At 42.1% G+C, this 15,570-nt stretch overlaps 1 protein-coding gene across 1 annotated transcript in view; it reads left to right on the top strand.

The window, feature by feature from the left end:
- The first annotated feature begins 407 nt into the window (after positions 1 to 407).
- LOC135198520 (zinc finger E-box-binding homeobox 1-like) overlaps positions 408 to 15,570 on the top strand; it is a 116,631-nt gene continuing 101,468 nt past the window's right edge. Inside the window, 2 exon segments of the mRNA XM_064226180.1 lie at positions 408 to 731; positions 3,707 to 3,795. Of these exon segments, the coding sequence (XP_064082250.1) occupies positions 3,715 to 3,795 (81 nt within the window). The 5' untranslated portion in view covers positions 408 to 731; positions 3,707 to 3,714.

The following is a 15,570-nucleotide window of genomic DNA, read 5'->3' on the forward strand; positions in this document are numbered from 1 at the left end:
TTCTTTTATATATATATTACAGTAATAATAGATCAATATTTTAGTTTATTCTATAAATGAAATAGGGTTTTTTTGAAATGTTGCTGTTTTATTTCATTAAGAGGTATTTATACTGAGAGAAAGAGAGAAAATGGTTGTGATTTTGTGGGATTTTAATTTAAAATTTTTTTTATATTTTGCTCTTTACATTCATATCAGTATTTTAAAAGTTGTAAATCATTTTTTTTATCATGAAATGTATTTAGTCATGAAAATACTCGATTAGTAAAGGTTGATTTCATTGATGTGGAATTATTCCTTGAATAGGTTATTTATTATGAAGGTATACCAATAATATATGTGTTGAAAATGGTTTTATTACCTTTATTGTCAGGTTTTATAATGTGAATCTTTTCATGTATGTCGATGGTTATCGCACTGTGGCCAAGGCTTAGCCTACTGATAAACATCTTATAAGCAACACGGACAAATCAGCGATACTGTGATTCATACCTGTGATATAGACTGAGAAGCGGTCCTGGGAAAAACCTGTGGCTAGCTGATCCTGCAACTGCAGATTGCGACTAAGGATGACCCACTGTATAGGTGTCAATGACCACAACTGGAAGTAGTCCCTTCCCTTGATAATGCAATTTTTTCACTAAGTAAACATTATCAGAGTCAGTTACTGGGATTGGTTTAAGAGGAAGTGTGAGCTTGTGTTCCCTTGCTGTTTACTTCTCAATTAAATGGTAAGAATTTGTATTGTGAAATGCCAAGGGAAAACTAAGGGTGCGCTCATGACATTTAGAACCTGGTTTGTAAGGTTAGGTTGAGATAAATCTCAATACTTAGTCTGGTCATGATTTCTGTTCTCTAGGTCAGTTTGGTTTATTGAGATATTTAGCAAGAATTTGAAGTATTTTTTTATATTGAACATTAATTTTTCCACCTGCTTGTCAGCATTATGTATTTTGAACCATTATTGCTGATGCAAACCACTGGCTTTTGTGTTTTCTCTGCAAATGTATATAACCGTTTGTTGGGAACTCAATGGGGGGATAAAAAATGAGTAAGTTTCAGACCAGGAATGTTCCAAAATGTATAAACCATATTGTAAGATATAGAAAAAAAATCATGTACATGTCTGTAATCAGTATTACTGCATAAAATACAAAGATATTCAGAGTTCAAACTTAGTGCAGATGCTCTTTTGTTTAGCCAGATGAGTCACTCATCATATTTTATTTCATATTAGCCTCATTGCTTTTATTAGTGCCTCAGTGGCATGGTTGATATGGGCTTTGCCTGCCGCCTCGGTGGCCGTGAGTTCGATTCTCAGGCATTCCATTGAAGGGTCAGAGATGTGTATTTCTGGTGATAGAAGTTCACACTCGACGTGGTATGGAAGTCACATAAAGCCGTTGGTCCTATTACTAAATAACCACTGGTTCCATGTAAAGTAAAAACACCATACAAACAAATGGACAAACATTGCTTTTATTTATCTTTTTCATTTTTCATAGTTGACACCTTACTTTGCAATATCCTTTTCTGTACCGGGTTGTTTACATTAATGGGACCTGTGTTCCTGTAGCCTTTGATTTTTCAAGTAAAATTTGTGATTTAGCATTTTATATTTTAATGAAAATAACTACTATGCATCTTAACCTTGTGTACACTAATCTGACAGGGTGCCAGCTTTGGCGTCTGTCAACAACCTCCCCAATTAGAGTATCCTAGGTCATAGAGTAAAACAAAGGGATAATACAGTCTAGTCTCACCTTCCCCAGCCTAACTTTTTGTGCTGGGTCTATCTGACTGGTGGTCTGGTCCCCGCAGGACCCCTCTCCATGCTAACCAAACCTAGAGGGCACTATAAATCGTGAAGGAGAAATGCAGAAACCAGGTTCAGGTTCTAAGTGCTCACAGCATATTCCTTACTCCTTAATTTTGAGAGGGTTTCTGTTTGAGGGTATATTTTTATGCCAAGCATAAAATAATTTCATGTTGGTAGGTTGTTACCATACCGTATACTTGCATTCTTGCAGTACGTACAGATTAGAAAAAATAACGAGATTTGGTAAAGTAGTCAAGCAGACAAATTCTGCAATTATATTTTTATGCAAACACGAGAGTTTTCAGTGTTATGCATATTAATTGTTCTTATCTATGTGTGCAACTATCTTTTTTTACAATTTTCCCTTTTTTTTTGCAGCAAAAATATGCATCACTGCTACAATTCACAAAATGCATATGATTTTGAAATAAGATGCTGCAAACGATATCCAAATGTTGTAGTTTAATATGATAGAAGCAGTGATAAATGAATAGGAAAAATTATGGGCATGATAAAGGAAATACCATAAATACTGCATCCATAGGTTGTTGCACACATTTAGGCATGGTCAAAAGTAATATGTAACTGATTTTAATGTCTTCAGATTAGTTATGAAAAACTTTGATTGGATACTGTTTCTTCATTCCTTGGCTTTGTGTAGAATTTGAAGAAAACAGATATATATTTGATATAAGCTACATATATCAAATTTTCCGACTGCTCAGTTGTGTGATTTAACCATTATTTTTAGGGGAAAGATACTTTTCCTGACCCTTACCTTACCTCTTGTGACAGAAAGATACCACTGTCGTTATTTTTTTACCATTGGTGAGATATTGCCATCTGTGTATTAACCCTTGATTATAGTCAGTAGTTTGTCTTCTTATTTCATTGTGGTTCAGTCCATGGTACTATTTACTATCACCACCAAGGGTTAGTCAAATTAGGATGAATGCTTGGGACTCTGTTTGCTATGAAGGCTATGTAGAGAAATGTCGAGCACACCTATCTAGGCTCCTGCACCCTACTTAGCCATGAGCTAAGCTGTCAAGCAGTAAAAGTCTTGATTTGCCAAATTGTTCATTGATGATGTATGGCTGGTAGTTTGTGCTTTTATACTGGCCTTTTTTTTTTCCTCCATGAGAACTATTTATGTAATTATGATTGACTAACAATTCACAGTCTAATCTTTGCCAAAAGTTTGTTGACAGTATCAAGGTTTAATATAATGGAAGTGTAGAATGTTAGTGAATTTTTAGCATTTGGTAATCTGATTGTATAAAGTAGCCACCGTTCAGCATTGTGTGATTGTGGTAAACTTTCAAGGGAATGCAGCCTAGCTTTTAAGTAGCAACAGTATAAAAAAAATAAATTAGCTTTAGTGTGTTTTTGTGTGAGGTGTCAGTTTGGTATAGTGGTCTTCCAACTTCTCAGGGAGGATGGTCAAGTTAATGAATCTGTAATGTTTAATGGAGTTTAATAGGTTTTAGAAAAACATTTTATCACAATACGTATCCATTTTACTTCACAGTATATTCTGTGCTGATGCAGTTTTGAACTGCTACTGTTCTTTGTGTGGTTAATTGCAGAAATTTTGTTATAATGTTTATTTATAAAAAATACAGTAATGGGCTGAAGAATATGTGTGACTAACATGAAACGATCTAGTTTGTATCATAACACATCAGTTTTTAAAGTACATATCTGTAAGTATATTAAAGTTCTTTTCTCTTTTTTTTTTTTATCATAATTCACCAGTTTTTGAATGTCATAAAAGCAATTTTATACTTCTTTCTATTATAAGATATATTTTATTTAATACTTAGATAAAATATTCTTTTTGTTTTGTGACATCTCGGTAAGGGAACTTTCTTTTCTTTATTGCAGCCTGAGACATGGAGGAAGGCCTCCTGTCATTGAAGTGGAATAACCACAACTCCACTTTCTTCCAAAACCTCTCAGTCTTGCGGGAAAAGGTATGTGTAATTATGATTTGCAAGTTTACTTTTTCAGAAAGTTGCCATAATACGCTACCAACTTAATTTTTAATTGTATAATAGTATGTATTAGCATTTTGTGTTGTATTTTTGAAAATGAAGTAGTCTTTTGTTTTGTTTATATACAAGAATTTTTGTTTTCATTTTGAGGGCACTTCCATTTACATTTACAAATGCCATTTTGTTCATGAAACTTACCTGTCAGATATATATATAGCTGTATTTTCTGAAGTCCGACAGAAATTCAAAAACTTCCGGCACACAGTGGTCGGCCAGGTGGTTAGTACCCATTCCCGCCGCTGGGAGGCGGGTATCAGGAACCAGTCCCATTTTCTATTCATAATTTTTCTGTCGCCGGTGCTGGAAACACCTGTTTTCAGTACCTCCGTCTTAGGATTTTGGAAACTTCATGGCCGCTAAATATCCTAATTGTCTTTTGATTTATTGACTTGGATTTGTGGCTAGGCATACGCTATCTTAAATTGTTTTGAATATGATTCATTTTTGTATATCTGAATCTAGTTAGGCTAGTTTCAGAGGGTGTTGTCTGCTAAGATAGGGTGTGGCTACCGAAAGCTTCGGTAGTTCCGCACTCGATATGCACGAGGGCTATGTGTCTTGCTTCTTTGTTGAGATTTGTCATGTAAGGAGTGTGAGACTTTGTCTAATTCCATAAGGAAGACGTATGATTCATATGTACGCAATTAATCAGTAAACAAAGTCAGGGTAGGCTAACCTACCTGTAGACTACTTTGCCTAACCCTGTAGTATGGCCTACGGGCTATAAATATGTCTCGTGAGGTAATGCCCTTTACGTTATAGATTCCATCTGTATATTGGAATCTAAGGTGCTCTCGCTCCTATCATTGTGGTGAAAAGTGCTACTTCTGTAGTTGTTACTCCTAACCCTGTAATGTTGCCTTCGGGCCCTAAACAGTTTCTGTAGAGGGTATTGACCTTTCTCTGATACTCTATCGATTCGTAACTTAGAATCGAAAGTGCTGGCTTTGGAGAGCAAAAGTGAAGTGGCTAAGTGCAGTGACAGTGCCCCTTGTGTAGTGGAGGGTGCGTCAGATCGGCCTTATTTCGCCTCTAGGCCGGGACCTCTGCTTGACTCCCAGGAACAGGGAGAGAGCATGTCGAAAGCCGAAGGAGGGTTACGAGGAACTCCCACCGATCTGACGTGCCTTCGGCAGACCTGAAGTTACTCCTAGGCTGCCAAAGTGCGTGCACGAATCCTGAAGGATTGCTTCTCGTCCTCCGAAGCGTCCTCCCTGCGCAGGGTTTGGAGCTTTCGGAAGGACTCGCGCCCTCTAAATAGAAGCTTTATAGAAGAGGACGTTTCACGTCCTCTCTCTCTCTCTCGTCATGCGTTGCAGTGAGAAGTAAGAAGGCGAACGTCGCCTGAACTCGTGTACATCTTTCCACCGAGAAAAGGGAAAGCAAGTCATATTAGCAGGACGCTTTTGAGCGCGGACGTCCTAGCTTTGTTGCTGTGAGAATAAGAAGGCGTTCCCTCGCCCCGCGTATTCTCACACGATCAACCCTTCACCTGAGACTGCTTCGTGCAGTCGTTTTCTCTCCGAGATGTCTAATGCTCTTCCCTGAAGGCAGTTTCGCTTGCATTGACGCCTGTCAGGAGCGTGACGCTTTTCTGCATGTTTTTTTTTTTTTTTTTTTTTTTTTTTTTTTTTTTTTTTTTGACGCTCGGCTTGGATGGACGCCAGGCGCGCGCGCGGGTGCACGCCAAGCGCGCACCAGTAGACGCCGAGGCCGAGCGCACGCCAGTGGATACCGAGCGCGAGCGGCGCGCCGAGAGTGCTCGCTGCTCGCCAGTGGACGCCGAGCGGGCGCGCCGAGAGTGCTCGCTGCTAGTCAGTGGACGCCGAGCGCGCACGCCAGGTGTGTCGCCTGGCTGAACGTTTCTGTTGAAGTCTTCAAGCTGATTTGGGCCTAAAGATTTTTTACCTAACTTCGGTGATCCCTTCTACATCGCCTGCGAAGAATGTGAAGTAAGCAGTGCTTCGGAGGAAGCTTAAAGTGAAAAGGCAACTTCGTTTTCGAAACCCAGCAAGACCACGGGTTTCGTGAATTATAGAGGTCTTTGTCAGTAATATTGCTTTTCGTAAAGTCCAGGATTGGATGGAGTTATGGAAAGCTCAAGGAAAGATCTCTTTTGCTCTACCGCAGTCAAGACTTTGCGGTAAGGCAGCTATGGGTTATGTAAAAGCTCGACGTCCTGCACGTCAGGACTCTCGGCAACGTTCAGTAGGATTCTTGCAAAGGCACTCATCAAAAGGAGGAAAGCGCAAGACAGGACTTCCTTTGCCATACTGCCAATAAATTTTGATACGGGAGAGGAAGCTGGTTGGAGAGTTTCTTCCTCTTCCCAGGATAATTTTGCAAGCTTTTTAGCCCATCTGAAAGGGCTTTTCAGATGATAGATTTTGTTAGTTCCTAGTCGGGACTTACGCTGCCGAATTGAACATCGTCGTTCTACCTGTCGTAAGCCGTCTCTTAACAGGATTCTTGCCCCTTCCTCGTTTGAGACGGGAATCGAAAATAAAATGCTCGACTTCCTGGATTACGTTTTGTCAATTCAGTGATTTTCCCCCATTGACAATATACTATTGTTTTGTCAAGTAAGTGGGTATCCCCTCATTGACAAATTATCTCTTTGTCCCGTAAATGGGTTAGTTCTCATTGACAAACTTCTCATTAACTTTATATTGCGTAAGCGGATAAGCTCTTATTGACAAGATTCGGAAGAGCTCTCATTCATCATTCGCAGACTCGTACAAGAAATAGACTTGTAGACTACGTCAATGAACGCTTATGTCCAATAACATAAGAAGCTTGAGCTGTCCGCTTCAATTCTCTTGAGTTTTGTTTATGAAAACTTGCCTGTCAGATATGTATGTAGCTGTATTTCCGAATTCAGCTATAGTATATATGTCTGCCAGGTAAGTATGAAAAAACTTTATTGCAATATAATATCATATTTTGCCTTGCGTTATTTTACTACTGGTTGGCTCAAGTCATATACGCTTGCTGTAGTTACCTCTTCGGATGGCAACCGAGAGGTCTATTGTCTTTTAATTTAAGGACATTTAATCGTTACTCCCTGCAGCCTTCCAGGAGTTTCCGATTTATCTTTTACCGTTGTATGGTAGTGTTATGACGACACAAACGCATCTATATATTTAGCGTTTTCTGTTTCGCTTAAATATACCAGCTTGAGAGTCTCTTTATGCTAAAAATTACGGGCCTATTGCTTCGTAGAATAGGGTAGCTGGCAACCCAGGCATAAAGTTAAGAGACGACGATCGTAAGCTGCTGCTGTCACTGTCCTCTCCGCCAGTCCAAACGAGGCAGTACCAGCTCGTTCGCTGTCATGCGCTGTAGGTTACGTCTCTCTCTCCTGCGGGATTGACTGACTAACCGTATCTCTGTGCTGGCAGTTACGTCTCTCTCTCTCCTGCGGGATTGACTGACTAACTGTATCTCTGCCCTACAATCACGGACTTTAGCCTAAGATTGAGGGGATTTCTTACATGAATGAATAAACATTGCATTCGTTTTTGCCTTACTATGTTCTCAGAGATATCTCTTACTCCTTTCGGTGCTCGTTACCGCACGGTATAGGACTACGAGTCCTACCGCAACATTTCACTATTATATGCTCTCCTGCTTAGGCAAAGCGCAGCCTTTTTTAGGGAAGTAAACATACTGTGTGAGGGAATGGATGAGCTTGCTGGGGACCATTTCCTTCCTAAAGAAGTTTGTTTCCCTGAATAGACTGCAATTCAGACCTCTACAGTTTTTTCCTACGGGAAACTGAAATTTTATTAAAGATCTAGGAATGATTCTGAACATCTCTCGGTGCGTTAAGTATCACTTGAGGTGATAGAAAGAGGTGCCGGACATCTGGAGAGGGTTTCAGATGTCCTGGATCATAATCTGAAAGAAGTGGAAGCAATTCTGTCGTCCCTCCAGTCCTGGAAACGAGTTTTTGGAACCAGTGGTCCATATCAACTCTGATCTTCCACAGCTCTCTCATATCTTAGGAAGTATCTTCTCTCGGTCCCTGTTCGGGTTTACGAGAAAGAGCCTATTATAACAACAGACGTAGAATGTAACGATCCTCTAGAGGTTCGTTACAGGATTGCAAAAGTCCGTACGAATCGTCTCGATCGACGGCAGCAACTACTGACTTCCGAGTGGAATCTTTCTTTAGAAGTATGTTGAGAGTTATGGAGACTTTAGGAACGTCCTTTCATACATCTCTTCGCTATGATATTGAACAGGGATGGATGTTTAGTCTCTTTTTCCCCTTTTTCAAAACGCTTAGGAAATGTAATAAGTGATTTATACCATCACAGGGAGCGACAATGACGCTAATCGCCCCATGTTGGCCTTCAAGATCCTAGATTCACAGAGGTCACGTCCTTCCAAGGACCTTTTCCGAGAGAGTCGGTCTACTTTAACACGAAAGGTACCTATAACCTCTCCGCTCTGAGTCTGACTACGTTCAGACTATCGAGTTGACAGCATAAGATTGCCGTCTTCCCTTTCCGTTGAAGAATGGGATAAGCTGGCAGTCACAACTATTAAAGAATACGCAAATATGTTGTTGACGGCCTTTGGGCTCAGAGATTTGCTTCTGTCAAACAACAAAGCCCTTCACGATCTTTGAGTTCTGTGGAATCTCGAAACTCGCTCACCATCTACTTTTTGTCTCACCTGTTTTCTCGGAGTCAGACACTCGTGCGAGATCAGGAGACACATAGTAGCCCTGAGTTCTTGTTGACGAAGTCGGTTGCGTTTACACACCCCCGATGATCGTTTTAACATGAGACCAGGTTGGACTGTCAGGCATTCGTCCTTCGGGACTGAATCGCCTTTTTGCTCCTCGCTCCTTTCTCCTGGCACCAGAAGCTCGAGTCAGGAGTGGCTCAGGAGTTGATTCGCTAACGACGTTGGGTTGCGTTCATACCCCAAGGTTTGCTTAGCTTGAATCGCCCAGGCAGTCCAGACACTCATCCTTCAGCGAAGAATAGTGCCTTATGGTCTTCAGGTACAGCCTTGCTGTCCCTTGATGCGTCTGACTGGTCAACTGGTCGGTCACCTGACTTTAGTACAGACTGACTGACTGTGCATGTCCAGATCGAAGCTTTCAATATGGAACTTAGACATAGTCTGAAGTTCTTGATGTCAAAGCATTCGAACATCTCCTACCTGTTAACTTCTTGCACGTGATCAGGAAGGCCCTTTTCTAACCACCCTAGATACGACAAAGAGGGTTAGTGAGGTTTTCAGCCATCGTCAGAAGTTTTGGCATTAGAGAACACAAGGCGGTGCGTTCTCTAAGCCTTCCGTTGTGGCCTAAGAATGGAAACCCGTCTTGTTCTTGGGCCAGGAGCTTGGAATCAAGGATGGCACAAGTTATTGGGCAGGAGCCAGAGAGAGTCCTGTGCCCTGTCAGGTCTCTCAAGTTTTATCTACATAAAACTCAAGAAAGTCGAAGTCGTACGGACAATCTGCAGTGTTCCGAAAAGACCAGACTTGCCCATATCGAAGAACACCCTGGCTTTATTGTTAAGGAGTTCTTTCAAAAAAAGCTCCTTCATTGTGTTGCACAAAGATGAAATAGTTTGATTTGAATGCTCACGAGGTGAGGGCGCGGCCTCGGAAGCATTTCACAGAGCATGGCACTCAGCAACATCCTGAGTACCATGTTTTAGCGAAGCAACTCTGTGTTCAATTCACACCTCCCTGCGAGATGTGAAGATGGCATATGAGATCTGCTGCTCGCTAGGGCCATACGTGTCTGCAGACACAATCTTGGGGGCAAGTAGTACCACTCATCCTATCCTGTAGAAAATGGTTAGGAAGAGCTCTTAATTTAGTAGTTGAGTCGCCGACAACGGTGACTTCTTAACTCTTAAGCCTTAGTTAACACACCTTAACTTTGGCTAGGTTGGTCAGGTGGTGATATATATTTTTAATATATATTTATTTTACTTCTTAGCCCTCATGGTATGGTCAATATGGTCTAGTCACGTCGTGGTCTCGCCCCTGTTGACAGATCATCTGGAGTGCACCAGCTATATAGGTCTCTACCTCGCTGGCAACTCTAGTAGCACAAGCAGACTTACGTGGCAATAACCACGAAGCCAGCAATGCTAACAGGTGGAACCAAGATGTAAATCATCTGCATGCATTTGTTTCCCAAAATCCTTCTATTCTGTCCCTTCCCACCTCCAACGGTGGGATTCAGCTATATATATATCTGACAGGTAAGTTTCATGAACAAAATGATATTGTTATGATACAATAAAGTTTGTTCATACTTACCTGGCAGATATATATAATTAAGTACCCACCCACCTCCCCTCAGGGGACAGTGGAAATAAAAATTATGAATAGAAAATGGGACTGGTTCCTGATACCCGCCTCCCAGCGGCAGGAATGGGTACTAACCACCTGGCCGACCACTGTGTGTGCCGGAAGTTTTTGAATTTCTGTCGGACTTCAGAAAATACAGCTATATATATATCTGCCAGGTAAGTATGAACAAACTTTATTGTATCATAACAATATCATTTTTGGGATGCATATGTCATACATGGGAGTTTGTTTATGCCATGATCATTCTGTAGAGAATTTAGTGGTTCAATACTCGAGTAATTCGGTGCGAGGTCCAAATCATATGTTGTGGAATGTTTCTGATATACTATCATGTATACTGTTCACCATTTCCTAATCAAAGTTATTTTTGTTTTTTTTTGTCTTGTTCCCTTTAATTTCTGTACTAAGAACTGTATTTAAGTTTTATTCATATTCCATTATTTGCCATTTATTTAAGCTATCTAGAGTGGTACCACCAGTGTTTGTGTGAAGTACCTAGTGGTTAGGTGGTATCATAAAATTTCTTATCTTTTATATACTTATTGCTAGTGTTAGATAGTTAAGACCTCAGGTTTGTAGCTATGAAAAGTACAAATTGTCTTGGATAATTTGTCATTTTTCATGCTGCACACTTCATGATCAGTGTTTTTTGTGGTTACTGTGGTGTGGTCTGATGATATATATTCTGTTTTCATATTAAATGATATAGACTTTGGCCTTTTTTGTGTTCCCTCCCTAATGTATGTATGTATTCCTGTTAGGGATTGGAGTACTCTTGATTCATGGAAATGGCAAGCATGTTTTTTCTAACTTTGAAATACGTATACTGTATTTTCACCGAAGGTTGTTTTAACTTTTTATTCAGGTCAGCCAGATTTGTGATAGTGACTTTGGTTCTTTGCTGCTTTGTCTTATTTAAAAAAAATTTTTTTGTGAAGAGTTCTAGTTTGGTTTTTAGAATGTTGGCTGTACTTGCCTATTGATGAAGTTGTGTCAATTGTTTGAGCTGTGGTGATTTCAAAAGAGATTGAGAACTTGTATTGTTGATGGAGCATTAGGTTTTTATACATTCAACTTCCCTGTCAGATATATACTTAGCTATAGACTTCGTTCGTCCCCGATAGAAATTCGAATTTCGCGGCACACACTACAGGTAGGTCAGGTGATCTACCGCCCCCGCCGCTGGGTGGCGGGAATAGGAACCATTCCCGTTTTCTAAGACATATTTTCTCTATCGGCCGGGACATCAACATTGTTGTTGTTCCTCCTGATTTGATTTTCGTGTTTTTCATTGCTATTGATCTTCTAAGCCGGTCTTTTTGGTGACGTATTGGATCTTTGGTTGGGCATACTCTTTCGTGGACTGTTATTTGGACTTGATTTTGGATTTTTCTTATAATGTCGGACTCTAGCTTCTCGGTTAGAAGACAGTGTGAATGAGGGATGTATGGTGAGGCTACCGAAAGCTTCAGTAGACCCTCACACAGTTTGTAAGGGGTGTAGACAGAATGAATGCTCTGTATCTAACACCTGTAATGAATGTATAGGTTTGAATGAGGAAGAGTGGAAGAATTTGAATTCCTATTTAAGAAAATTGGAAATGGATAGGGCTAGGAAGGCTTCCTCCAGAAGCGTAAGTCGGTCTCGTTCTAGCGAGCCTATTAATATATCACCTAACCCTAAACATGTAATTACTTCCTCTGCTACTACCAAGACTGCAAATCCAGAAAAGAATTGCAGATCTTAAGGCTGCACTTCAAAGGATGGAACGTCAGATGCAAACTTTAAAAGGTAAGCGCAGTGATAGTGACGTAAGTGTACCCAGTGCAGTGGAGGGTGCGTCTGATCGGCTTCATCTCGCTCCCAGGCCTAGACCGCTTCCAAGCTCACAGGCCCAGAGGAGAAGGAATGTCAAAAGCCTTACGGAGGTTATGGAGAATCCCCACCGATCAGGCGTCCCCTCGACAGGTTCTGTGACGACCCGAACTGCCAAGGATCGCTATAGAAAAAGCATCCTAAAACTGTTTTTTCTTCTTCGGATTTTTCCCCACAAAGAAAGGGCTAGAGTTCTGACGAACTTTCACGCCCCTTGAAAAGAAGTTGGAAAGCTCCAACGTTGGATTCGAGTCCGGAGTTTTTCCCTGAAGGGTCTCCTTGTGAAAAGAAAAAAGCCAGATATATTCCAACTCTCAACTCTGAGTCTCCTTCCTCCTCAAGACCTCCTTCACCGACATCGGGAAAGGAAGAAGAGAATGCTGCGGCAAAAATTCTACAAAAAATGCAAGAGCAGATCTCCTCTTTAGTAGGAGTTCTTACGAAGGAGACTTCCAGAAGAAATGACTCTTTCCTTCCTATTAAAAAATCTAAAACTACTCCTCGGACAGGATGTAGAAAGGATGCGCCAGCCAAGCGCCAGAATTTATGATCGTCTTCCAAACGATATTTGAACATAGAGGATTCTTCTAGCTTTCAGCGGGATCAGACTTTACCTGACAGGGACTCTAGACGTCGCACAGGCGGCCGTAGCCCCTGTCAGGATAGAGCTTTTTATTGTAGTGTCTTACCGAACAATTATAGAGCCGGGATTTCCACGAGCGGCAGGATACTAAATTCAAATTTAGCGCGTCGGCGTTGCCAACACTGGTGGTGATGACGTCATCTCCCTCCACTCGCGGGAGAACCAGGTACAACTGCCCAGGTGAATTCAATTCTTTTCCTGCCGGCGTCCGGTGAACATCGGTGGTCGGTGCGGTTGGATGACTTTGCTTCGCTTTTTTTCTTGTGGATTTGATCTTTGGAATTGGTGAAGTACTCTTTTTTGGCGTTGTTGTTATTTTGCTTTTTATTTAGGCGTTGCCATGTCGGATTCTAGTCCGTCGGGAGTTAGGTTTTGCATCTCAGGATGTAAAACTAGATTATCCAAGTTAGAGTATGATTCTCACACTAAATGTGTTAACTGTAGGGGACAGGTTTGTTCAGCAGATCGAACATGTTAACGAGTGTAGTGATTGGACTGATTCTCAATGGAAGTTTTTTAGTTCATACTCGGAGAAATTAGCTAAAGACAGAATTAGAAAAGCAGCGCTTAGGGAAAGTAGACTTAGCTCTGCTTCGTCTTGTGATGCATCTGTTCCTTGTTTCTCCTCAAATTGTTATGTCTCCTTTAACTACACCTCCTATTCCTCCTACTAATCCCACTTCTCCGGCTTCCCGTGTAGTTTCTTCGACACCATTGCCAGTCTGGAATCGAGGTTAGATCAGAAATTTCGGTACTAGCGAATACGGTTTTGCAACTTGGTAATTCAGTTAAGACGTTTTTGGAGAAAGCGGCTTCAGGTAAGAGTGTAGTTGAGGGTGCGTCTGTCTGTCCTGACACGTCTCCTAGACAAAGGTCACTGTCCAGCTCCCCCGCACCGGGGAGAAGACATACCGGAAGTCCAGGGAGTCGATCGGGATTTGCCCACAGACAGGCGCCTCTCTTGTTGAGCCTGTTGCGCCTCAACAGGGCTCGGTTAAGCGTTGGAAAGGTGTTGCGGTCAGACGCCTTTCGAATGATTCAAGCGATTCGTCTCCGGTCGCGCGGCGCTCTTGGCGAGATTCGCCCGTTTCGCGTCCCTTAAAGAAGCGTTCAGGCGCCGATTCTTCGCCTCCTCCAGTCAAGCGGTATAAGGAGCCTGAGAGTAGGGTTGCGCCGCGGCCGTTAGCGGCTCGTTCGTCGCTTCAATCTGTGCCTTTTTCGGCTCCATCTACTAGTAGAGATTGTGGTTTTAGCGCTGTAGCTAGCAGTTCTAAGGGTGTTTCTTTAGGCGCTTTTTTCGTCTGTTACGCCTGATGCGCCTGTTTCGCCTCGAATTTCGGCGGTTCCGAGCGAGGCGCAAGTAGTTTTTCCGCCTCCTGCTGAACATTTAGGCTCTTCCAAGCCTACGTTAACTGTTTTTGATTCGTCTCTGGCGCCTTTGCGCAAGCAGTTAGAGATGTTAACCAACTGGATGAATGAGTCCAAGGGTGGTTCGAAACCTTCAGATCCGGTTGTAGTTCCGTCTACTTCTTCGGCGGTATCGGAGAATGAAGAAGAAGTAGAGGAGGAGGATTCACATCACCTCTCGTGTTATTCACGTCTCCTTAGATTTCTTCTGGTATCTTATCCAGATTATTTTGAGAAAGCGGCTCCGCGCTCCCCAACTTCGACTTTTTTGATGAGGAGGAAAACTTCAGACCCTCTCCTCCCAAAACTTGTTCTATCTAAAGCGGTTAGACATTCGTTGAAAGAGACTGAGAAATGGATGTCTATGAAAAGAGACTTAGGAAGGCTCTTTTTGCTTACCCTCCCTCTAAGTTGCTTCGTAAGAGGTATAGGTTTTATGTAACTGGGGAAGCTCCTTCTCTGGGAGTTTCTGCCTCCTCCCAGGGAGACTTCTCCAGTTTAATCGACTCCTCTAGAAGATCTGCTTTCGCCGCAGCGAAAGTTTTCTTTACAGCGCCTGAGTTGGACCACGTTGTAAAGAATCAATTTAAACTTTTGGAAGTTTTTAGCTTCCTTGATTGGACTATTGGCGCTTTAGCGGCCAAGATCGAAGACTGTCCTTCTCTTTCTCAGGAGTTAGCGGAGGATTGGATTGGTGTTCTGTCCTGTGCGGACAAATCCATTAGGGATGGATGTGATGAGTTAGCTTCGCTCATCGCCTTTGGTACCCTTAAGAAAAGGCAACTTTGGTGCTCCTTTGCTTCTAAAAGGGTTACTTCCCAACAGAAGTCTGCTCTCTTGTTTGCTCCTTTTGTGAAAGATAACCTCTTTCCAGACGATGTAGTGTTGTCAATTTCGTCTGCGCTAGATAAGAAATCTACTTCGGATTTACTGGCACAGTCTACTAAGAGACCTAAAGCTCCTGTGGAGACTGTTCCTTCGGTTTCTCCTCTGACCCAAGTGCCTTTTCGAGGGAGAAAACCCAAGCGCTTCTTTCGGCCGAAGTCGAATTTGCGACCTCAGTCTAAGGCCTCGGCCAAGGTTAACAAACCTTCCAAATGAAAGCTCGGTTCTTCATGCACCAGTGGGAGCCAGGCTGGCTCTGTTTTGGGAGGAATGGGAAAACAGAGGAGCAGAAGCCTGGGTAGTGCAAGTACTCAAGTTCGGCTATCGTATTCCTCTCGTTTCACCTCCCTCGCTCTCACCTGTGCCAATTCCATTCCAGGCATACTCTCCGGGCTCAGACAAATTTCTGGCGCTAGCCGCAGAAGTGGAAGCGCTTGTTCTCAAAGAAGCAATAGAACAGATAGAAGGGGATTTTCCTCCAGGCTTTTACAATCGCCTTTTTGTAGTTCCCAAGTCATCAGGGGGCTGGAGGC

Source organism: Macrobrachium nipponense, chromosome 23 (assembly GCF_015104395.2).
Source record: "Macrobrachium nipponense isolate FS-2020 chromosome 23, ASM1510439v2, whole genome shotgun sequence".
Taxonomy (NCBI): Eukaryota; Metazoa; Arthropoda; class Malacostraca; order Decapoda; family Palaemonidae; genus Macrobrachium; species Macrobrachium nipponense.